Source organism: Gracilinanus agilis, chromosome 1 (assembly GCF_016433145.1).
Source record: "Gracilinanus agilis isolate LMUSP501 chromosome 1, AgileGrace, whole genome shotgun sequence".
Lineage (NCBI taxonomy): Eukaryota > Metazoa > Chordata > Mammalia > Didelphimorphia > Didelphidae > Gracilinanus > Gracilinanus agilis.
In genome coordinates this window covers 726,284,989-726,311,465 of record NC_058130.1, presented here as the reverse complement: position 1 = coordinate 726,311,465, position 26,477 = coordinate 726,284,989, and the positions used below count along the sequence as shown (strand labels likewise).

Sequence of the window (26,477 nt, the reverse complement as noted above, 5' to 3'; positions counted from 1 at the left end):
TATGTCAGTGGGATTCTTGTTGGGAAGAATGAATTTGAATCTTTATTTGCCCTGTGGGACCTGCTTTGTAAAAGGACCTTATCATGCTGCAGAGGAATTAGAGGTACTGTGGACTGGGCTGTTCAGACATAGCCGTACAAAGCATCTCAGTGTGAGGCAGATTCCTGGAAATGCTGTGGATTTCTTTATTTTCATGGTTTAACATGCAAGTGGTAGCTCTGCTGCTTCTATTTTTCTGGCTGGGTGGCTAACGTTCACTTTGTTTGATGGCTAATTAGACTTTGTTGACTCTGGATCAGCCTTCCTTTGGAGGTTAGTTGGGCACCTTGTCACACATGACCCCACTCTGTCTGTTCCAGGCCTAGTAGTGTGAGCCAAGGACGATCTTGATTTCCTAGGAAGCTGCAGCTTTGAGCTTCTGTCCAAAAGGTACCACAAGCCATACCCTTTGACCTGAACTCAAATTATTTTTTTTTAGTTGGCAAAGATTAGTATTTTTTTTCTTTTCCATTTAGATGTAAAGTTGAGGGTGGATAAACTTGTTTGATGACAGACCCTTTGCTATCTTCCTGACTTTGCTACTAATTTCTTATGCCATCTTGGGCAGGTCTCTTCCCCTCTTTGGGGTTTCCTCATTTGCCCATTAAAGAGGTCTGAATTATATAATCTTTAAAGCGTCTTTCAGTTGTTTCATTCTGTGTCCTAAAATCCCTGACAGCTCACAGAAGAGGCACTAGAACCATTTACTTTGCATTTATATGTAAGATCACAGTGGGGATAACAAAGTTTAGATGAGACCTTCGGAATGGACTTTGTCTTCAAAGAAAAGTAATCTTCATAGTGGGAGAAAAGACTCCAAAGCTGTCTCCAAGAGACAACTCTCATATTTCATATTCTTTTCTCGTTCTGTATTCGAAGGAGACTTTTCACATGCTAACATTCTAGGCTTTGAGACTTCCCTCAGTTTTGCCATTGATTTCTGTGTTCCAAATCCTTTCTTTCTCCTTGAAGGTCTTCTAGGATTCCAGCCATTGTGCTTACTTGAGCCCCAATGAGCCAAAAGGGCACATATTGGTGGTTGTTATGTTGCTGCTGGAGACACATGCCTTCTTCTGGATGTTAGAGAATTTGCCATCGGGCATAGGGCAATGTGATATTCCAGAATGGAAAACCGGGGAGGATTAGTTTAGCTTTCTGATGACTATTTGTTTCCAAACCTTTTATACATTATCAGGAAAATATATTTCAGGGATTTTCAGTTTGCATTAACTAACCTCTACTGTCTGGAGTCTTCCTGGAGTTCCAAGCCTTTTATCTGAGCCCTCCAGGTTATCATTTTATTCACAGAATCAGATGGCTGAAAGACATTTTGTCAAGTTTACTAGGCCCTTTCTTTAGTTTTGAGTAAGGTTGGTCCTAGATCAGCTCAGATAAAGTAATCTCTTTCCTCCATAAATCTTTAGAGTAGGAAATATCATAACCTATGCCAGTACCTCCAGACTTATAAAGTCAAAGATGATTTTAACTGAAAGGGACCTATGGAGATGGCTATTACAACTCTATATAGGGTGCAAGAATTCTTTCTTTCCACACAATCACCGGCCTCTGATCTTCTAACTGCTGTTTGAATCTAGATCACAGAACACAGAATGACGGGATTGAGAGTACTTAGAATGTAGAATGGCAGAATTGGGATGGTCTCAGGACACCATGTAGAAGCATCAAAGGGGTAGTAAGGACATCATGAAGCTTGGAGTTCTAAGATCAGTGCTCAGATCCTATCTCTGGCATTCACTAGCTTGACTGTGGGCAAACTAGTAATCTCTGAGCCTCAGTTTCTTCATCTGTAAAATGGGAATAGTAAATTTCTCATGCCTTCTAAGTATTATTGTGAGGCTATGATGAGATTTATACACACATATATATAAATAAAAATATATTTATATGTATATAAATAAAATAAGAGTTTTGAACACTTTAGAGCAGTGATGGGCAAACTTTTTAAAGAGGGGGCCAAAGGAAAGGAAATGCTCAACTGTCAGTCTGTTACTAAGGCAACCCTTTCGAAGTTTCATTGTATTGTATCCTACACATTGTATTCATCAGATTAGAAATAATGTTGCACGGCAGGATAGAACATTTCAAGCATCTGGCCTGCTAGCAGTAGTTTGCCTATCACTGCTTTAGAGTATTAAGCTAATTTTAGTTCTTATTAATGTTAGAGTAGGAAAGACTAAGATCTAATGTAGTACAACCGTCATATTTTTTTCCCCTTTGTTAAGTTAATAAAAAAATCCAGATAGAGATATGTTGATTTGTATGATGATTCACATGAGAACATTCTTACTGGTTAGGGAATAATAACAAGACCTGATAGATAACAGAAATTTAAAGTCTAGTTTTGTATATAATATCAATTTTCATCTCAATGTAATAAGAATAACAAACAGTAGAATAATATTCACAGTGACCCTATGTAAGGAAAAACCATTGTTCCCTTCTGAGATTAAGAAAGATAAAAATATTGATGCCCTGTTGAAATCAGAGAAACTCATCTTCCTTAGTTTGTATTCCTTCTCTATATAGCAGTATATTTCTATTCCACTTGATTAAATTTTACACCATTTGTTTTCTCCTAAGGTTATTATCCTTCTTCTAATTCTTAATATTGATAGGACAGAATCATTGCTTGGTTCCCAACTTGCAAGAGCTCCAACTATCACTGCATTACTGTTTATTTGATAACCTTCCTAGCACATGTGCGTGCATGCACACACACACACACACATCCTTGCTATTTTTACATTTAGGCTACCCTGTATTAATTGAAAACTACATAGTTGATTTTGAAAAGGTATAAAAATGTCAGTGACAAATGGTGACATGGTTCCCCCCTCCCCCAATTTCAGGCTGCATCTATTCATTCATTTATTCATTTGTTTATTTGCTTGCTTGTTTGTTTGTTTGTTTCTGTCTCTGAGTAGGTTTATTTTCTTTTGAAAGTTTATTTATTTATTTATAGGATATTTCCCCCTGTTTACATGATTCATTTTCTTTCCCTCCCCTCTTCCTCCTAGAGCTGACAAACAATTCCCCTGGGTTGTACAAATGTTGTTACTTGATACCTATTTCCATATTATTCATTTTTGCTATAGAGCGATTCTTTTAAAGGCCTAAACCTCAGATCACATACCCATATATATACATGTGATAAATGATGTCATATGTTTTGATGTTGCATTTCTACTCCCATAGTTTTTTCTCTCAAAGTAGATAGCATTCTTTCTCATAAGTCCTTCAGGTGTGTCCTGGATCATTGCATTGCTACGGTAGCAAAGTCCCACTACACTGGATTTTTCCACAGTGTTCTACTTTCTGTGTACAATGTTCTCCTGGTTCTGCTTATTTCATTCTACATCAGTTCATGGAGGTTCTCCCAGTTCATATGGAAAGCCTACAGATCATCAGTCCTTACAGCACAATAGTATTCCATCACCATCATATACCACAATTTGTTCAGCCATCCTCCAATTGAGGGACACCCCTTCATTTTCCAATTTTTTGCCACCACAAAGAGCATAGCTATGAATATTTTTGTACAAGTATTTTTCCTTATTATCTCTTTGGGGTATGACTGGATCAAAGGGTAGGCATTCTTTTAAAGCCCTTTGTGCATAATTCCAAATTGCTTTCTAGAATGGCTGGATTAATTCACAACTCTACCAGCAATGCATTACTGTCCCAGTTTTGGCATGGTTCTTATGAAAAAGAAATATTAGAGTCAGTTGAAATTCCTTCTCCCATCCTGGAAGAGTAAGACTCACCTGGATCTTGGTAATTTCTGGTTCTCCTATGGCCTTCACTAGTCTGTTTAGGATGACTTTGTGCTGTTGTTGGTGATGTCCCTGTTCAAGTGATGATTGAATTGGCAGAGGACATTGGGAATACTTCATTTAATGAATGCCTTGCACTTATATCTAGACATCACTAGAACCAAATCTCCTGGTCCCATTCCATGGGACACAATCTAATCTGACTCTGTGGATAAAACACCAGTCTACAAACTGAGTAAAAGCATCCCTCCCTTACAGTAATGTTTAAGGTCAGGACCATAGAAGTGACAAAATACACCTTCTCCTGATCTGCAGTGTTCATTAGTCATTATTTATGGAATGATAAAATTTCCTTTAAAGTCTTCACCCTGTTTGCTTTAAAATCCTCTCTATCCCTTTGGAGCCAATCGGCTACCATTAAAACATAGTTATAGCATCATTGACTGTCCTCCACGCTTTTTGAATCTTTATGGACAACTAACTAGAGGCTACCCATAGTTGGATCCTGTTGCACTCTCATTGCCAAACTGATTTTTGCTAGCTAGAGTCATTCAAATAAGTGACAAAGTCCATTGACTGGGGTGGTCACACTGAATTATGTTCCTCTCTAAGGAAATGATGACAAAGTCAAACCAGACCCATTGAGGCCAGTAAACTCAATGTATGTTCCACTTGTCTAATATCCACATTTGGGAACAAGAGTTCAATGATGGCTCTTTGAGGCAGGAGCAGCCATTTTTTTACCATTCTTTTTAATGGTTCGTGGGTACTCTTGGGAGCCACACCATTCTTAAAATGTGACACTGGCCAATATAAAAATATTCACTGCGTTTAATTTATGCCAGGGGTTGGATTCAACTTGTTCATTAGGTCCAAATTACAGGTCATGTTGTGTTACCATATCACTAGCTGAACTCTATAGGAATTCTAAGATTGGAGTTTGTGTTCTCTGAAGTCACAGAAATCCCTTGGTTTTGAACCTAGTTTGGATGGGGGGGGGTGCCTTTTTTTTTGAACCACCAAATAAGGACATGAATTTTCTTCTATTAAAATTTAGTCCTGTCCATGTGGCAGCTTCACTAACACTGTTCATTATCATAAAATGGGAAAATGATCTAACTTATCCTAAATCCCACAGTGTATAACAGTATAACAGGACAAGGATAAAATCCCAACGAGGGTACAAGAATTTAAAGAGTTCGAAGGGACTTTGAAGGCTCTCTTGTCTGTCCTATTCACTTTTTTTTTTTTAACATCCTTACCTTCCAACTTAGATTCAACATTGGGTATGAAATCCAAGGAGGAAGAGCAGTAAGGACTAGGATATAAGGATTAAATGAACTGCTCAACGTCATACATCTAGGAAGTATATGAGGCCAGGTTTGAACCCAAGTCTGGTTCTCAAAGCTCTTAACCCACTGAGCCACCTAGCTGTGCTCCCCTCCCCACTTTATAGATGAAAGGGAACCAGAATTCAGAGGAGATAGCTGACTTACTCATAGTCTTTCAGAGGGCTGTGACTAGAATCCTGTACTTTTACTTCCAGGTCATCAAGAAGCTGGGTAGAATCTTTGTGTTCAGAAAGTAATTGTAGATGACACATGTAAAAACCCAGTGGAATTGGGCTTGGGCTATGGGAAGAGGGGAGGGAAAGAGCATGAATCGGGTAACCATGGAAAGGCTTTCTTAATTGATCAATAAAAAAAGATAAAAAAAAAATAAAAAGTAATTGTAGAATTTGACTTTGTTCTTTCCTAGGACATGGTGCAAACTGAAGAGCAGAGATAGACACTCTGGCAGCAAGTTGGTCATAGAGGTGTGCCCCCAAAGATTGCAGGCAGCAGGACCTTGACTAATGCTTGCAGTGTATGCTGCCATGGACGGGGACTACCCACCACATGATCCCCCCCAGACAGGAAATATGTTGTACAGTCTGCCCCACCTCCAGGTCCCTCTGTGTGGGCCCAACATTGAGGTGAGTTAAAGAGTGTGTGTGTGTGTGTGTGTGTGTGTGTGTGTGTGTGTGTGTGTGTGTGTGTGTGTGTCTGTGTCTGTCTGTGTCTGTCTGTGTCTGTCTCCTCTTCTCTTGGGAGTATTGGTCCTGAGGCAACAGAGTCTACAGCAAAGGCAGGCTCATTGATCTAGAGCTACAAGGAGCCACTGAGGTCATTAGTTCAATTTCTTCACTTGAGAGATGAATAAGTTGATGCCTTGGAACAGTCAGTGAGTTGCCCAGGATCACACAGGTAGTAAACACCAGAGGCTGGATTTGAGCTGAGGTCCTCTTACTACACAGTATTGTGACTACCATGTTGCCTTGTTGTGACATGAGCTGTGTGACTCTGGGTGGATCACTTCTCTTTTTCATGGCTCAGATTACTTATTTGGAAAATGGGGAAATGGTTTGCCCCACCTGCCTTCCTGGGCTTTCAGGAGGAAATGGCTTTTTATCACTGCATAAATATAAGAAGGCAAATCACTGTTATATTCAACCAGCAAGAAATTGTGAAGCAGCTACCCCGTGATTAGGCACTGTGCTAAGGCTGGGGAGTACAAAGACAACAAGAAATAGCTCTTGCACTCTAGGAAGCTGGGGGGGGGGCGGGGGTGGTGGTGCGGGGAGGAGGGAATGCATGTGTGTATATCTAGTTGTATATATTTCTTTTCTTTTTTAAACTCTTACTTTCTGTCTTAGTCAGCTCTAAATAAGAAGAGTGGTAAGGGATAGGCAAACGAGGTTAAGTGACTTGCCCAGGGACTCACATCTAGGAAGTGTTTGAACATTTCAACCCAGGTCTTCCCAACTCCAGGCCTGACTCTCTATCTATTCTGCTACCCAGTTGCGTCTTGTATGTATATATTGCTGTGTGCAGATACAACCTGATTACCATTTATGGTCTTTTTTACAGCTTTATAATCCATTGCTAATTTCATTGTAGCCCTGTTGATGCACCTCAGTAATCTCTTGCCTCTGTAGAGAGCCTTATAGTTTACAAAATCTTTTACCTCCTTGCTCCCTTCTTCCAATACCCAAATAAGGTGAGTATTGTAAAGGCCACAGGAACCAAGGGATGCTTCTCCAGTTCACTGGCTCCAGAATGGCTGTTCTGTGAAGGCTGCTTGAGCTACAAGCTTCTTCTCTCCCAAGGGCCCCTGTGGACATGATGTTGGAGAAGTAACAGGAGAGAGCCTGTTTTCTAATCAGGCATCTTGTGTATAGTATCACAAGTCACTCCCCTCAGAGGACCTTAGAACTCTGCTCCAGGATCAGTTTGTACTTTAGGATGGTGAGTTGGGCTGTGCAGAGTGTCTTTCATCAGCTTATTTATAGTTTCTATCTGAATAGATGCCTCTCTGAATCTCAGTCTCCTCCTCTGTACAGTGGGGAAAATGTTGATCATCCAATCTTCCTCCAGTACCCTTTGGTCCACAAGGCACTAGGGAAATGAAACTGTTAGCATTATTACTAAAAGATAGCAAAGTAAGATTTCTCTAAAGGCTTCTGATGGGTGTGGAAGAGGAGGGAGAGGGGGAGAGAGCAGGTGTGTATGTGCGTATGTGCACACATGGAAGGTCTATTTGGAAATAGCTGTAATGTGAAAACAAAAGGTAGCATTTTAACCCCCACCCCTCGCCCTTTACCCCCAAACACACACAGAATCACACATACACACACAAACAAACCAAAAAAAAAAAAAACTGAACAAAAAAAAACTATGACCTTCCTCTATACTTGTTTATTCACAGAATCTCAAATCTTGGGAAAAAGACAAACAATCCAAAACAAACCACTATGTTTAAAGGGACGTCAGAAACCTTCTTTCTAGTACAACCTGTTACACGAAAAGGAATGAGCTGTAAATCATATCCAGCAAATAGTCATTCAGCCTTTGCTGGAGGACCTTTGGGGAGGTTAACTCATTACTTTCCAAGGCAGTTTGTTTTGGTTAGGGCAGATGATAGAAATGGTTGGCCTATATCAAGCCTACATTTCTCTGTTTTTATCTTTGACCCATTGCTCCAGTTCTGCTTTTTGAGGTGAGATCAGCAAGAACAAATCTAGTGATCCTTTTTCTGCATGACAGCCCTTGAAATATATAAAGACAGTTGTCATGGTCCCTTTTCCAGGAGAAACATCCTCAGGTTTTTAAATTTTTATTTTTTTAAACAAATACCTGTATAGCACGAACTTGAGGCCCTCCATTGTGCTGGTTTGTTTTGTTATCAGTGTCCTCCCTAAAATGTGGCACCTAGGACTGAGTACAGCAGGATAATCTCCTTAGTCTAGGATATTACAACTTTTTCAATATAAGCTCAGTTTGCATTCAGACTCTCTGGATGCTCTATCCAGTTTTGATTAAAATGAGCTTGGAGTACACTAAAACTTTCTGATCATTTTCAGTTCCTGCCTGCCTGCCTGCCTGCCTGCCTGCCTGCCTTCCTGCCTGCCTTCCTCCCTCCCTCCCTCCCTCCTGCAATGTGGGTTAAGTTAGGTGACTTGCCCAGGGTCACACAGTTAGGAAGTGTCTCAGGTCAGATTTGAACCTAGGACCTCCTATCTCTAGGCTTGGCTCTCAATCCACTGAGCCACCCAGCTACACATGGCTCCCACCTCCTCCCTCCCCCTTCTTTATAACTTTCTCTTCTATGTCTTGGTACTTGTAAGATCAGTTTTATGAATGCAAGTATAAGACTTGATATAATTCCCTATTACATTTCATCGCCATAAATTTCACCCAATGTTTTTAGGTTGCTGAACTCTTTGAATCTTGATTCTGCCATACCATTTACTAATTCTCCTTCCTCATTTTCTGCTCTCAGGTACCTTGGTTAAGTCACTTAACCGCAATTGCCTAGCCCTTACCACTCTTCCGCCTTGGAACCAATACTTAATATTGATTATTAGTCAGAAGGAAGGATTTAAAAAAAAATGCTATCTTTGCCTTTATGTTACTGGTAATGAATATTCACTTAGGGCAATTCAGATTTGTGGGGTGCTCACTTCACTGAAGGTTTTGTTCCAGGAGAACGTGGAACTATTCATGACTTGTAGTCTGATTACTCAACAATTTCTGACTCCATTTAATTGGACTCTTACTATCTTTTCCATGAGAAGAGTGTTATACTGGTCTCCTAACTTTGTCATAAAAGGAAATAAGATTGGTGTGATATGATCTTTTCTTGATAAGGCCAAGTTAATTCTGTGATCACCACTTTTCTAAATGTTCAAGAAAAAATATATATGCACACATAATTATACATGATAAAATATTTGCATTGTTGATTGTGGTATACACAGACGTGTGTTTATATGTGTGTGTGTGCATGTGCATAGGGAGAGAGAGAGAGAAAGAAAGAGAGAAGCTATAATATCTTGCTGATTTCTCGGCCTTATCTGAAAATCAGAATAAAATATGTTCTTCCATAATCCTCCATCACCTGTCCAGTTCCAGGTAACCAGACTCTTTCAAAAATCATTGCCAATCACTCTGCAATCATACCTGTTGGTTTTTTTTTTTTTTTCAATGTCCAGGGCCAGGTGACTTGAGCTTATCCAAGGTAGGTAGGTGCTAGCTCTTACTATTTCTCTCCTTATTTTGAGTGTCTAGTTCCTGTTACGCATTTTTGTTCTGTCCTTTCCAGTCTTAACATCATTCACCTTCGCTAAGAAAACAGAAACAAAGCACAACAAACAAAGTTACAAATCTTAACATAATTTCTTCTTTTTTTTTTTTACAAAGAACTATAAAATGTTTAAGATGATGAAAAACTTATTTATCTTTTAAGAGTTGTATCTCCCGAGAAAGAGACTTTTGAAAAAAAAAATCTGAAAAATAAAAATCATAGACTCTGCAAAGTACAAACATTTACATCTTTGCACAATCCCTGTGCTTAGGTGATTTTGTTTTCTTTATATACATATATACTAATTTGTGCTTACAATGTCACAAGTTTAGTATAAACTTATAAAGTTAAGTCTATGAGATTAAGGTAAAGAAAAAATGGTTCTGGCATAGCAGAAAAGTAACTCTAAGATAAAGGATTAATACTTACACAAACAATTTAATAAAATAATCTACGGAAGAGTAGACTTTCTGTAGTAACAGCTGTTAAACTAATGCCAGACTTATACAGTTAAAATTAAACTTCATGAGCAACTTTGTGTCATTAATTTTTTTATCATTCTTTCCATCCCAAGTTGTAGGTAGGCATGGCCCTTCTGAGATCTTATTATTCCCCCAAGGATTGTTCTTAAGCTCTTTTTTGTTATCCATGGCACCCCTGGCACCATTTTGGAGGGATGAGCCTCCATTCTGTTATTTTCCCCAACTTTTGCCCACATCTTTTTTAAAACCTATACCTTCTGTCTTACAGTCGATACTTAGTATCAGTTCCAAGACAGAAGGACAGTAAGGAGTTAAATGATTCACTCAGGAAGTATCTTGAGGTCAGATGTGAACATAGAACACCTGTCTCTAGATCTGACACACTCACTCACACACACACACACACACACACTCTCTCTCTCTCTCTCTCTCTCTTAAACCCTTACCTTCCATCTTGGAGTCAATACAGTGTATTGGCTCCAAGGCAGAAGAGTGATAAGGGTAGACAATGGGAGTCAAATGACTTGCCCAGGGTCACACAGCTGGGAAGTGTCTGAGGTCAGGCTTGAACCTAGGACCTCCCATCTCTAGGTCTGGCTCTCAATCCACTGAGCTACCCAGCTGACCCCTAGATCTGACTTTCTTGAGCTACCTGGCTACCTCATGCCCACATGTTTTTTTAAATCTAAGTTGTTTGGTGACTTCTCCACAGTGAGCTACTCCTTATAATTATTTCTCTTGATGTCTTCAGAATTTCACTTTGGAAGGCATCCAATCCTTCCTGTTTGACATTCCTTTTAGAGTTATAGGCCCCCTCATCTTCCTTAGTGTTCCTTTGAGCTCTTAAAAATCATCTTAAGAGGGGCAGCTGGGTGGCTCATTGGATTGAGAGCCAGGCCTAGAAACAGGTCCTAGGTTCAAATCTGGCCTCAGATACTTCCCAACTGTGTGACCTTGGGCAAGTCACTTAACTTAACCCCCACTACCTACCCTTTACCACTCTTCTGCCTTGGAACCAATACACATTATTGATTCTAAGATGGAAGGCAAGGGTTAAAAAACATTTTTTTTTTAAATCTCCTTACAGTAAATGGAGTGGGGGACCAATGGAGTAGATTAAGTACACAAAACTTAGTAATAAATGACCACAGTAATTTAGTGTTTGCTACATCAAAAGAACCAAGATTTTGAGATAAGAACTCAATATCTGACAAAAACTTTTGGGAAAATTGGGAAAAGGTAAAGCAGAAACTGTGAATAGACCAAATATCTAACATTGCATATCAAGATAAGGCCAGTATGGGTATGTGATCCAAACATAAAGGGTGATACCATAAACAAATTAGGTGAGCATGGAAGAGTTTATCTGTCAGATCTATGCATAAGAGAAGAATTTAGGATCAAACGAGATAGAGAGCATTATAAGATATAAATTGGACAATTTTTATTATATTAATTAAAAGTTTTGCACAAAGAAACTCTAATATAACAAAGATTAGAAGGAAAGCAGAATGTGGGGGAAAGTTTTTTTTATTTTTTAGCAAGTTTTTTTAGCAAGAGAGAGAGAGTGTGTGTGTGTGTGAGAGTGTGTCACACTCACACTTTATCTGATAAAGATTTCATTTCTCAAATATATAGAGAACTAAGGCAAATTTATAAAGAACAAATCATTCTCCAATTGATAAATGAGCAAATTGGTATGAACCATCAGTTTTTAGGTAAAGAAATCAAAGCCATCTATAGTCATATGCAAAAATGCTCCAAATTACTCTTTTTTTTTTTTTTTTAACCTTTACCTTCTGTCTTGGAGTCAATACTGCATATTGGCTCCAAGGCAGAAGAGTGGTAAGGGCTAGGCAATGGGGGTTAAGTGACTTGTCCAGGGTCACACACTGAGAAGTGTCTGAGGTCAGATTTGAACCTAGGACCTCCCATCTCTAGTCCTGGCTCTCAATCCACTGAGCTACCCAGCTGCCCCCTCCAAATTACTCTTGATTGAAGAAATATAAATTAACTCTGAGATACCACCTCACATCTATCAGATGGGCCAATATGACAGAAAAGATAAATGATAAATGTTGGAGGGGATATGGGAAATTTGAGACTCCCCTGGTGGAGTTAAGATAGATGGCTGCTCTCCCGCCATTCTGGAGAGCAATTTGGAAATACATCCAAAGAACTCTAAAACTGTGCATACTCTTTGATCTGGCAATACCACTACTTGGTCTGTACCCTAAAAAGGTTTTAAAAAAAGAAAAAGGACTTACATTTACAAAAGATTTATTGAATATCTTTGTAGTAGCCAAAAATTGGAAATTGAGGTGTTGTCCATCAGTTGGGGATGACTGAACTTGTTTTGTTTTTGTTTTTGTTTTTGTTTTTTAAACCCTTGTACTTCGGTGTATTGTCTCATAGGTGGAAGATTGGTAAGGGTGGGCAATGGGGGTCAAGTGACTTGCCCAGGGTCACACAGCTGGGAAGTGGCTGAGGCCGGGTTTGAACCTAGGACCTCTTGTCTCTAGGCCTGACTCTCACTCCACTGAGCTATCCAGCTGCCCCTGACTGAATTTGTTTTGGTATATGATTGTGATGGAAAACTATTGTAAGAAATGACAAGCAGTAGAGTTTTGGAAAAATCTGGAAAGACAAATGAACTGATGCAAAGTGAAGTGAGCAGAAGTATATCAAACACAGTGACAGCAATTTTTTTTTTTTTAAACCCTTACCTTCTGTCTTGGGGGCAAATACTGTATATTGGCTACAAGGCAGAAGAATGGTAAGGGTGTAGGCAATGGGGGTCAAGTGACTTGCCCAGGGTCACTCAGCTAGGAAGTGACTAAGGTCAGGCTTGAACCTAGGACCTCCTGTCTCTAGGCCTGGCTCTGAATCCACTGACCTACCCAGCTGCCCCCGAAAGCAATATTTTTCAATGAACAACAGGAATGACCTAGTTACTCTCAGCAATTCAGTGATCTAAGGCAATCCCAGAGACTTGGGATGAAAAAGACCATCTGTCTGCCCTCCAAAAAATAGCTGATGGAGTCTGAATGCAACATACTATATTTTTCTATCTTTCCTTCTTTTCCCCTCCATCCCTCTCCCCCTACTCTTCACCTTCCACCCCCCCCCCTTATTCTTATTTGAGATCTTTTGCACAAAATGACTAATATGGGAAAATGCTTTACATGATTGCATGTTTTTTAAGAAATCTCCTTAAGGTAATAGTGCTGCTTATCAAACGATGACCACTGGATCTTCTTCTCTGTCACCTGTTCTAAGGTAGAATTCTTATTTAGCTATTTTACTCTCCCTAGCCCTCCCTCTAATTTTTGTCTCAGTAACAGTTCTTCCTTAGTGGCAAGAATCAGGTTGAGAGCAGCTGTACTCCTCATTAGTTCCCCCAACTTTTGAAGATTGGAATGATCATTAAGGCCAGTCAGTAAGTTATTAGATGCCCTATTTTTATCAGAGAAAGAGAGAGAGAGAGCTCTAACAGATGTCTGCAGGACACAGTAGCAAAGCTTTATAGTTTTAAAGGATACAGAACTGGTAAATACTTTAGCATTCATCTACACCAAACCTCATTTTATGTGTTGGGAACCTGAAGCCTAGGGACTTTCAAAAATCTCACAGGCATTAAAGTTGCAGACTTAAAATTCATATCCAAGTCTCAATTCTAGATCTAGTTTTCTATCTACTGTATCACAGTTGACCCATTTTTGTGCTGTTGTTCCATATTCATCTTTCCATTGAGGGATGAGCCTTATATTCTGTGGATAGCAAAAATCTACTAATTTCATTGAGCCATCTGACACATTGACAGAGTCTCCCACAGCTTTGTACCCCATTATGGTTCAGAGCCAGACAATCCACAAATATCCTTTCCCTGTGGCATGTCAAGGTTTTGTTTAAAGCCTGCTGCTGGAAGACTTTGGAAGATTCCTAGCCCCATGGGATCTAAAAGTGGCAGGAAACAGAGGAAATGTTGGTCAAGTCCTTCCTTGTTTAGAGGAGAGCCTGCAGATGGAAGAGGTGAAGATTTTCTAAATTTATCTACTGAGAAGCACAGCCTGGCATTTGATTACAGGTCTCCTAATGATTATTTTTGGCAACAGTATTGGTATTTAGAATGGACAAGTTTATGGGGCTTTGAAATAGAGTGCCTGTAGACGAGCCTCATCATCATCCTGGGAGGCAGGTCATGTTCCAGTTTTACAGATAAGACTATTGAGGCTCCAAATTACTCTTTTTTTTTTTTTTTTTTTTTGTTTTTTAACCTTTACCTTCTGTCTTGGAGTCAATACTGTATATTGGCTCCAAGGCAGAAGAGTGGTAAGGGCTAGGCAATGGGGGTCAAGTGACTTGCCCAGGGTCACACAGCTGGGAAGTGTCTGCGGTCAGATTTGAACCTAGGACCTCCCATCACTAGGCCTGGCTCTCAATCCACTGAGCTACCCAGCTGCCCTCGCATCTTGTTTTAAACAGCATTTTGTTTTTTGTCATCTTGTTTTCTCATTGTATTCTTCCCACTCCTAAATCCAGTAAGCTAGCCCTCTTGTTAAAGATTTTAAAAGAGGGGGAGAACAATAATTTAGCAAAATCAGCAAACGCTTCAGCTGTGTTTGAAAGTGTGTGCAGTATCGCATACTGGTGGTCATTTACCTCTGCAAGGGGCTGATAGGTGTGATGGAGAGAAGCACCAATATTTTAAAATATAGGAAATATAGGTTCAGATCCCACCTCTGTCATCTATTTGGACAAGCCATGCGGTCTCTCCTGGCCTAACTTTCCCCATTGTAGAATGTAGAATTTTTTTCCCCAGTTAAAATAATCCATCTTTATTGTAAAAATCCAGATAGAAAATGGATTCTTTCGGTCTTTTCAGTTCTTTATTTTTTCACAAAAATAATAAGACACATCAAAACCTCTCTATAGATGAAGGTATACAGACAATTCTATTCACTTCCCCTCTCTACCAAATCTACATGCTTAATTCCTGTACCCCTTTCTTTTATCTTGCTCTGTTGAGTGTTCTTGTGAGAATTATGTCGGTCATGACCATGAAAATGCTTTGTAAATTGCAAAGGGCTGCATTTTATTTATGGGAGATTATTACAATTTAATCCTTTTAACACAAAATCTCTTTTAAAATCCTGGGATCCCCTTTGGTGTCACCCAGATGCATAGGTTTTAATTTGTTTTTTCAAGAAGGGAAACATATTCAGGTGGCATTATTTTGCCTGGGTAAACTCCACTTAATATAAGGCTATTTTGTGACAGTGTGGTGCCGGGAAGAAACATTAGCTCCAGAATCTAGAGACCTAAATTCAATTCCCAGCCCTGATTTTCTGTCTTTGTATTCCTTGGCAAACATGTCACCAGTAAAGGCATAAAAGACAATCATATGTATCCAAAGCATATAGAAAATAATTGCCAAATTAATCATTCAGTAAGCATTAATTAAACATCAATTTTGTGCCCAGAACTGTGCACGGTCCTGAGGATACAATGAAAAACAAGCTATGCTCGTCTCATGGAGCTTCCAGTCTTCTGGGGAGGGAACATGTTAATAGCTATGTAAAAACAAGCAGTAGGCAAGAAAAATAGGAGATAATCAGTGGAAAGAAGACATTGTCATCATTGGGCATCAGGAAAGACTTCTTGTTAAAGGTGGGATTTTCACTGAGCATTCAAGGAATCCACCAAGAGGCAGAGATGAAGAAGGGAGAGTGTTCCGGGCATGGGAGTCAGCCAGTGAAAATGCCCTGGGAGATGGCTCATTTAGTTTCATTTTCTATTATTAAATTACAGTGAAGCCTTTTGAATTTTGTTGGACCTCTCCTTGTCCTGTTTCAGTCATATCATGCAAGTGAATTGTTAATGGCATTTTTTAGCCTAGGTAGTAGTTCAGAGGAAGCTGTGGCCATTAGCAGATGGCTCAGCTGCTACAAGATGCAGTACTTGAGTGGCCTCTTTTCAGGATTCTGTTCCCTAACTCAGTACTGGACTTCATACCAGACCCCCTAACCAACTTCCACCCCATGTTTTCCTAGGCTTCTCTTTTGACTTGATCTTCCTTCAGAGTGTTTGTAAAAGCAGCAGTTGAGGGGTCTACTTCCTCCTGTACTTACCAACCAATGTTGTTTCCTTCAGGCAAGTCATATAATTGGGAGGGGGGTCTTCTTCCCTTGGGATAAGGGATTTGAATTAGGTAATTGAAATTCCTTTCCATCTCATTTTTGTTTTTAGTTCCCTCTAAACTCTGACATTCTGTGTTTTAAGGTCCCTTTTAGCTTGACCTTCATTGTTTTTTTTTTTTTTTTTAGTATTTCTTTTTGCCAAGATAAATTAAAAATGTAGGTACATGATATACACAGAAAGGGTGATATCATAAGCAAATTAGGAGAATATGGAATAATTTATCATATCTATGGACAACGGGAAGAACTCATCCATTTATTTATTTATTTATTTGTTTATTGGTTTTTTCCATAGTTACATGTTCCATGTTCCTTCCTTCTCCCCCAAACTCCCCTAACCAAAGGGAAGAATTTATGACCAAACAAGAGATAGAGAGCATTACAGGATATAAAATGGAGAATTTTGATTACATTAAATTTAATAGCTTTTGCATAAATAAAGCCAATCCAGCCAAGGCTAGAAGGAAAACAGAAAACTGGGAAAAATGTTTTATAGAAAAGTGTTTCTGCCAAAGGCCTCATTTCTATGTTTTTATATGAGTCTTTTCACTTTGTCTTTGATGTCATTGTGATACTTCATTTAATGGTCATATCACTGGCACAAGTTTCACTGTATATACCACCATGCACATTTTAGTAATTTTGGGAAGCATAGTTCCAAATTGTTTTCCTGAAAGACTGAACCAATTCACAGTTCCATTAGCATGGCTGGCCTCCCATAGCCCTTCCAATAGTTGTCATATTTCTTTTTTTATTACCTTTGATAGCCTCATAGGTGTGAAGTGGAGCCTTAAGTTTTCTGAGTTACTATTCATCTTAATGAATTGAAGCATTTTTCAAATAATTGTCATTATCCTGCATTTCTTTTTTTGAGACCTGTGTGTTCATATCCTTTGACAATTTAACTATTGAGGAATGTCTCCTTTTGATATAGTTGGATCAATTCAGTGTATCTCATGGATATGAGGCCTTTTTTTCTGAGAAATTTACTACAAGAATTTTTCCCCCCAGTTACCTGTTTACCTTCTAATTCTAACTGCAGTGAATATTCTTTTTAGTTTTTATGTTGCCAAAATTATCCATTTTATGTCCTGTGATCATCTCTGACTCTTGTTTGGTCAAGAACTCTCTATCTATTGTTTCGAACAATATCACCTTCCTTTCTCTTTAACATGTTTATGTTCCATTCTTTTATATTTAGGTCATGCATTTATTTCAAGCTTATTTTTTTGTGTGTGGTATAAGCTGTTGGTGTAAATAAGGATTGTCAGACTCAAATAGGATTGGATCCCTTCTCTTCAATATTGACTTATAAAACGATCTATATTGTATTTTTATTTCTTTTGTTAACCATTTTCTAATTACATTTTTTAATAAAGCCTCTGATCGTCTGATTTAGAATCAATATTGGATTCTGGGGAGAATAGTGGTGGTAAGGGTTAAACAGTTGAGGTTAAGTGACTTGCCCATGGTCACACAGCTCAGAAGTGTCTGAGGTCAGATTTGAACCCGGGATCTCTGGTCTCCAGGTCTGGCTCTTTATCCACAGAGCCACCTAGCTGCCCTTCTAATTATATTTTAATCCAGTTAAGGGAGTTTTGCTAATAAAGACTCTGGTCTAAATCCAAGATTTGCGAAATTCTGAGCTTTATCCTCAGGTCCTTTCTAAAGGCTCTGATATTCAAGTGTACTCAGGTCCTGTCTTAATTCTGATATTTTTTTTTGGGGGGGGGTCTTTTTTTTTTCCATAGAGTATATATCCTTCATGTTGAATTAATAAATGTGTATTGAAATTAGTGATCAGAGAATATTTTAGCATCCACTCTACTTCCAAAATCTTGACTTTGAAAAGAAAGTAGGAAAATTGAATCACTAGGTCACTCCAGAGTAATTTTTTGGACCTAGGTACCATTGTTGTCCTCACTTTGATTTCAACTCAAATGCCCATTAAATACTCCTTGTTGAAAACAGGTCCAAAAAGCTGGAGTTTTAAAGGAAGCAATCCCTTTCATTAAGATCCTTAGATTTCTGCTGGGGCATGAATATAAACAAAAGTTCAGATATGGAAGTCCATTTTGGAATAGAGAGTACTTGAAAAGAATAATCAGACTAGAAAGATAAATGGAAGTTTACTTCTACTTGCCTTTCTTAGGCACTTAAATGTTTGTTGCATTGGATTGGGTTTTGAAGAGCTTAATTGCTAGGTCAAGAATTTTTTCATTTTTTTCCCCCTTGCTCTATTAGTATTTACCTAATATACTATCATGGGTAAGGAAAAGAACCCATTATTTCTCACTGAATCACTGGGGATGTGTTTAGTCACTGAATAAGCAATACTTACTGTAAACCATATGCATGTTTCTCTGCTGGAGTTCAGAGGCCTATTCATCAATAGTTCTGTGTGCCTAGCAGACAGAGAGATCAATGTCCCTTTCTTGAAGGTGATCTGCTGCACAGGTCTTAAATCTTCAGCCTGTGTCAAAGATAGATGCAATTTTGCCCCCTTTTTGGATGATGATATCCTCTGATAGCTTCCTATTGAAATATAATTGAATAATTAGAACTGAAAGAAACAAGGATGCCAGCTTTAACAGTAAACAGATTTTTCTAGGTGTTAACCTGGGAAGGCTGGGAATTTCTTTTGCCCTCATCTATAAACTGGAGCTTAAGAGGAGGGCTTCAGATGTGACAGGAGTTTGTTGGGGAATTTGGCAAAATTGGTGAAATTTTTGTGGTAAGGTGTTAATCATTTAATGTTTCCAAAATGATGAATGTATCAGTCATTAAGGAATTTTTAGATGCCCACTCTGTACTCAGCTTTTTACTTGATAGTATCTAAATATAGAAGATAGGTAGTGAGTTCTTCCTCATTGCTGCAGTTACTTAGTGGAGGCTTAATTGTTGGAGAAATCATACATAGAATTCATGGATCATATAGCATTAAACTTGTTGAGCCCCCTAAGTAAAGTCCCATTCAGTTCTAAGATTTTGAGGTTCTATATGCTAGCTGAAGAGAGATGATCTTTTCCTATCAGGAACTGATAAGAAAAGATTCGTGAGACAATATTTAGTGCAGAATAATACAATACAAATATAGTACATTCTAATTAAAATTTATTAAATACCTGTTGTGTTGCTAGGTATTCTGCTTTTAAGAATAGGCAGTGTGTGAAATTTTTTAAGCAGGCAATTTTCCTATAGGATGAAGCTCTTACACTGTCAAACAAGCTAGTCACTAAAACAACATGTCTTAGTAGAATGTTCTGTATTCTTAAATCTCTTTCAGCTGTGGTCTCTGCCCTATTTCCTCCCAGTCTCTTCCTGTTCCTACATTTCATATTTTGGGTTTCCCTGATTGGCAGAGATTGCTGGAGCTGGGGGGCGGGGTGGAATGTTGTGTGTGGGGGTGCTGTGAGAGTGGCTAGTTTTTGTTATTACCAATGTATGTCTTTTTAAGAGTTTTTTGTCTTATGTGGCCATGTCCTTCCTACTCCTACGGTCTAGGAATGATCCCTTCTTTCTCTGAACTCCCATTCCACTTTTATTGTGTCAGTCATATTCTCCACTTAAATGTATTTCTGTGTGAATGTGTACCATTAGACTCTAAGCTCTCCTATCTAAGAGATGCATACTTTTAATTCATTTTTGTACCTAACACTGAATACAAAATAGGCACATAAGAATAGTCATTTTATTAATGAATAAGTCAGTGAATTAAAGAGATTGATTTCAAGTGAACAGAAAATTAGGGCTTCATTTTATTGCATGGAAGGCACAAGGAAGCAAATTTCAGTTTGATGGAAGGAATAACATTCTAGCAGTCTGAGTTGTCCAACACTGGAATGGCCCCACCCCCCACCCCCTCAGGAGGTGAGGCTCCTGTCCCTGGGAGTGGTTTGAACTAGGCCTGGGTTTATTTGGGGGTTCAAGCATTGGGTAGAAGGTAGGACTAATCATTGCTGAAGTTCTGCCCAGGCGGGAGAGTCTGTGCTTTATTTCCACTATTGCACTATTGCCATTCACCTGTCATCTCCAGCCTTCTAACAGAGTTAGCTGCTTCTTCTGTTGAATTGGGTTAATATCTTATGTCTCTCCACTCAAGATCTAACTCTTTAAAAAATTTTTTTTATATTTATTTTATTCCAATAACAAAATTCCATATAAGTTTCCCAAAGTTAAATGATTCATATTGTTTCCCTCACCTAGGTTATACAGGTATTATCACTCAAAACATTTCCATATTATTCATTTTTATTAAAGGGATAATCTTATAAAACCAAAACCCCAAATCATATCCCCAAATAAGCGAGTGATAAATCATATGTTTTCATCTGCATTCCAACTCTAGCAGTTCTTTCTCTAGAGGTGAAAAGACTTATTTTTCATAAGTCTCTCAGAATTGTCTTTTATCATTGTGTTGCTGTTAGTAGCAAAGTTTATCACATTTGAAGATCTAACTTTTTTGGTGGTGGTGTATTTTCAGAACTCGATGCTGCATTATCCTTGGTGGACTCCCTATCCCTATTCATCTGCACCATACCCGCCTTTGACCAATGAAAACCAGTAAGTGCCCTTCTCCTCTGGACATGTGTTTTCTTCCTCTGTTTTCCTGGTTTGTTTGTTTGGGTCTGCTCCATTTTGTGGGAAAGGGAGAAGACTCATTGTTCACTAACTAATGGAAATAAAATTGTTAATACCCTGTTGTAGCATTCTACAAAGTGTTCTGTGTTGTGGAATAAAAATGGCTCTTGAAGAAGAGGCCAGAAGTGGAGGTTTCTCTAACTTCATGTTCTTAAATCATGTCTAAAAATAGATTTTTGTTGTGGCAAACATTTAAAATTACTAAATGGAATTTGCAAGTCATGAGTTCCATATGACAGTAGAAATTCATAAGTTGTCAACTGTTAAGAACTGCAGTTATCATGGAGTCATAGAATTTCAGTTATAAGGGGTCTTTGGAGCCACCTAATCTAGTTTCTTCATTTTGGACCACTCTGGTGTTTTGAATAATGTCAGAGTAATAAGGGACCTGGACTTAAATTCCATCTTTTCATCTAGCTCTAGCTGTGTAATCATGGACAACAACTTAGCTCTCCTAATTCCTGTGTTTCCTTCTATTAAATAGAGATCATAGCAAGGAAATGAGAGCATCAGCATTTATGTAATAATTACTATGCCAGGCACTGCACTAAATGTTCTATAAATATTATCTCATTAGAACCTCACTCTAGTCCTGGAAGGTAGGTGCCATTTTCTATTTGAGGATGGAATCAGGTAGAGGTGAAGTGATTTTGCCCACCGTGAAGCAGTTAGTCAGTATCTGACATCATGTTTGAACTCAGTTCTTCGTGACTCCAGGCAGGATACTCTGCACTATGATGCCCCCAGCTGCTTTAGGATCATAGGCTTAGAATCATAAAAAAAAAGGTGAAAGTCTAGTAGTATTTATCTCATAAGGGCATATAGATCAAATTGACAACTTGTCAATATTCTAAAATATAATTGAAGCCCCTTGAAGTGAAGAGAAGTTATTTCTTCAAGGATTCACACTGAGGCAGCATTGTTACGATAAAAATTGATGAAGGTCGAGATTAAAAGGGAGAATAGTATTTTAATAAGAGCCATGTTGATAGAGACAAATCATAGACCACGCGCCTGTAAGTATTTAAATTGCTGCTGAGCCATTTTACCTTTTGTATCTCGCTCAGGTAGCTAAAAGAGGAAGTTCAAAGTCACTTCCCCCTATTTAAAGCCGTCCCTCACCTTGAATACGTAATCCAAAACAAGAAACCCAGGAAACCCGTTGGACCATGGGAAATGTAGTTTCAAAGTCCCCACGTGTCCATAGGGAGTCTGCTAGACACTTCCAAATATCACTTCCCTGAATTTAAAACAAACAGCATTAAGAATTGTGAAAATAGCTCAGGACTTCTGATTCTCATTCCAGGTTTCTCCCTTCATTCAGCTATTGTATGCCTCTTTTTTTTTTTTTTTTTTTTTTTTTTAAAGCCTTTCCTTCTGCCTTTATCAGTTTTAAGACAGAATAACTGGGTTGGCTAGGGTAATCAGGGTTAAGTGACTTATCCAGGGTTACATAGCTAGGAAGTATCTAAGGCCACATTTGAACCCAGTACTTCCTTTTTCCAGGCCTGGCCCTCTATCCACTGCGATAACTAGCTGCCCACCTTTTATATGATAAGACTGGAGTGGAACTCTGTAGGCCTTTGAGTGTGAACAGTAATAGGTTATGGACATGTGTGGTCACTTGCATACCTTAGGGTGTGATGAAGATGCAACTCTAAGAGAAATTAAGTGATAGTAAGAATCATTATTGTAGATGATAAATTAAACTCTGTCATCCCAGGTCCTTCTGAATGAGTAGTAAAGGGAATAGCTCATATTCAACTCAATTTCACAAGTTATTCCTTCAGGTACATAGTTACTATGCACTGTGATTGTTGGAGGAAGACACAAGATAAGAAGACACAGTCTTTTCCCTAAATAATGACACAGCTCAGTAAGGCATATAGGTGGAAAGAGGATCAGATGGCATAGAGTTAAAAGAACACTGAATTTGGACTAAAGTCTTTTATTTGAATTTGAGCGTGCCACTTAATTATCAGTGGTATCTTGGGTAAGTTCTTTGCTCTCTCTTAGTGTGCAAAATGAGGGAGTAGGAATAGATAAGTGCAAAGATCCTCTTTAACAGCAAACCTTAGGAATCTATAAGACTATAAAGTTATGACTTCATTGGTTTGGATATATTAAGGCAGGCACAGAGGTATCTGTAGTGTTTAGAGATTTTACTTATCTAGGGAGATACTCCAAAAGTAGAGAATCAGCCAATAATTTCTTTGCTTTTCTTACTGATCATTTCATCCCTCCAGAGACGGAGGAATGAATTAGGGGGATATTGTTTTGGATCTGCTTTTCTCTAACAAAAAGGCACTTCTAGTTCAGATGAAGTGCTGGGAACCTTGGAAGAAAATAACCACTTCATCATAGAATTTGTGGTAGAGAAGAAACCTGAGCACTTCTTAGCACATGCATCTTAGATTTATAGAGAGCAGATTTTGAAGCATTCAGAGAAAGGATAAATATGGCCTCATAGACTAAAAATATGAAGGGAAAGTCAACCCAGGAAGGATAAAAATACAAAAAATAGTTGTTCCAAAGATATGGAAAGATGGGCATTGTTCACAGAGATGTGGCTGCACAGGGAACTTGCCAACTAACTTAAGATTTTGAAAAGATAACAGAGACTAAATACCAGAGCCTGGCATAGTTCCTAAAATTGAGACTTAGGAGCACTAGAGCTCAGAATGATCTAAGGTAGGCAAGGACAGCCAAGCACAACAAAAGGTTCTCCTCCCCCTTTTCCCCCCTAGTATATTTAGACAAATAGGATCAAAGAAAGAGAAGACTTCTGTGCTTGGGGCGATGGGATGATGTGAAAACATGAGTTGTTTAGATTATCCTTTGCTTCTCTTTTCTCTGCCCAGGATAATTTTTTTTTTTGGGGTCTAACAACGATAAAACAAAAAATGGCAAGAAAGGTGTTCATAGCCAAGAGAAGTAGAGATGTCTGTCATAAGGGAATACCTCCCTGCCCTTTATAAATTTACAAAGCCAGATGCAGCTGAATTTACATTCTGGGTTCTGAGAAAACTTATCGATGCGATTGATAGGTATGCTCTTGTCTTTGAGATATTCCAGAAAATAGGAAAGATACTCCCCAGTTAGAGAAAGGCAAATATTATCCTAGTTTTCTAAAATGAAGAGTCAAGGGTACCTTAAAGTAGGCCAGTGATCTTGACTTGAGTCCCTGGCAATATTTTAAATTTTTTATTTTTATTTCTTAAATATTTTCCCATGTTTCCATGATTCATTTTCTTTTCCTCTCCTCTTCCTCCTTGCTCCTGGAGTTGACAAGCAATTCCACTGGGTTATTCAATTATTATCACTTGATACCTACTTCCATAATATTCATTTTTGCAATAGAGCAGTCTTTTAAAACCAAATCCCAAATCATATACCCATATAAACAATTGATAAGTCATATGTTTTTCTTCTACGTTTCTATTCTACTCAATGTGGATAGCATTCTTTCTCATAAAACACTCAGGATTCTCCTGGATCGTTGTATTGCTATTAGTAGTAATTACATTGGATAGTCCACAATGTTTCACTTTCTTTGTACAATGTTCTCTTGGTTCTGCTCATTTCACTCTGCGTCAGTTCATTCAGTTCATATAGAAATCCTCTAATTCATCATTCCTTACAGCACAATAATATTCCATCACCATCATATACCACAATTTGTTTAGCCATTTCCTGATAGGTGGACATCCCCTCATTTTCCAATTCTCTGCCACCACAAAGACAAAGACATAGAGTGGAGCTATTAGTAATTTTGTACAAACATTTTTCCTTATTATCTCTTTGGGGTATAAACCCAGTAATGGTATTGCTGGATCAAAGGACATGCCCTTTGGACATGATTCCAAATTGCCTTCCAGAATGGTTGGATTAATTCACAACTCCACCAGCAATGCATTTGTGTCCCAGTTTTGCCTGGCAATGTTTTATAATGCATTAAAAAAGTTAATAAACATCTAGAAAAAGAAATTGTGGTCCCTGAGCCTCAGTATGGTTTAATCAGAAAATAACCAAGACTAATGTTATTTCTTATTTTGGCATCATTGGATTTGTGAAATTTGTGGAGACAGCTTACCTTACCTAAATTTAAGCAGAGCATATGGCAAATGCTTGTGATATTTTTGTGGTCAAGATGGAGATCTGGATGATGACACTACTAGGTAGAGTCATAAATAGTTATTTGGCTGAACCTTGAGACCAGTCATTGGCATATACCTGGGATAGAGGCAGAGGTTCCATGATTATCTTCAAGCAAGAAAATTGGAAGATTCCTAAAGGACCTGATTGGCTAGAATTCTGGAATCACTTTCTTCAGAAGGAACATAATAGAAGCAAGTTAGACGACATCTGGGATTAAGAAATTAATGTTCCAATTAGAAGATGTGGGAGAGATAATTAGATGTTAGATGGTAGGACAATTGCCTTGGAATCTGGAAGACTACAACTTGAATCCTGCATCAGACACTTAGTATCTGAGGGACCCTACTCTTAACATTTTTCAGCCTTGAGCCAGGTACATGGTCTCTTTGGGGCAGTAGAATTTGGTTGGGAACAAGAAAATACAATTTGTATTTATTGGTAGAAAGAGAATGCATATGTTAGGCTCTTAGTGATGGAAAGAACCATTAACACACCACGCCCCCTTTCTCTCTTTCACTCCCATTTTTCTCATTAGAAAATTGAGGCCCAAAGAGGTAAGGTAACTTGCCCAAAAGCCACACAGCAACTTTGAGCCTCATCTGTTCTTGTCTGTCATACCCCACCAATGGAGGGTAAAGTACAAAATGTTAACTTGTTATAGGGAAGATTTTTTTATTTTGATAGGATGGAAGAATTGGATGGGGACGTAGAAATGATGCAAAACATAATGATGCAAAAAAATAATGAAGTATTTTTGCTAATGCATAGAAGAGAACTGAAGGAAATCTAGAGGAGAATAGAAATTGGACAGCTTTGGAGTTAACATGCTGAATTTTCATATATTAAAAGAAAAAAACTCAAGCTATTCAGTAATGCAATTTGCTATTTCAATTCAGACACACTTTGTTTACTTCTTCATTAATGGAAATGGCAGGTTTGATGGTGTTTCTCAATATCATAACAAAAAATTAAAATAAATAATTTCCATAGCACTCTCAGGTTTGTAAAGGGGTTGTGTTTTCAGGAGTTGTGGGGTAGTACTCTCCTGGGAGCTCCTATTTCCCAGGCTGAGTCTCAGCCTTTATTTTGATTTGGTTGTTTTCTGAACCTCCTGTGATGACTTCAGAGTTGTGAAATTACCTGTCATGTGTTAACCACCCATTTCCCAGCATGAGGTCTGCTTTGAAGTGGGAAAATCTCACCCAAGCTCTGGGCTTTAATTTCTTTCTGGTTGGAAAGTAAGCATATTAGTTGTCCTTTTAAAACTTCTTAGGACAACTCAAAGAATACATATAGACTTTTCTAAACTCCACATAGATCTGTCTTTGGACTGGCTATTGAGTCAGTACCACAGTGAGCTTTTAAGGAGAATTCTCCTTATGTCCTTCGTAGAAACCTCCTTCTCACTTGTGAGTTTTAGTGCTAAAAGGAACCTTGGTTCTTAGTTTTTGTCTAAGACTAGGTCAACTCTTTCAGGTAGCAGTGGGTAGAGTATCAGACCTGGAGTCAGGAAGACCTAAGTTCAGATGTTACTTCAG

At 38.4% G+C, this 26,477-nt stretch overlaps 1 protein-coding gene across 1 annotated transcript in view; it reads left to right on the top strand.

The window, feature by feature from the left end:
- The first annotated feature begins 5,270 nt into the window (after positions 1-5,270).
- The window catches only part of SBNO2 (strawberry notch homolog 2), a 160,102-nt gene continuing 138,895 nt past the window's right edge, over positions 5,271-26,477 (top strand). Inside the window, exons 1-2 of the mRNA XM_044671710.1 lie at positions 5,271-5,808; positions 20,624-20,703. Coding sequence (XP_044527645.1) covers positions 5,689-5,808; positions 20,624-20,703 — 200 coding nt within the window. The 5' untranslated portion in view covers positions 5,271-5,688. The remainder of the gene's footprint in view (positions 5,809-20,623; positions 20,704-26,477) is intronic.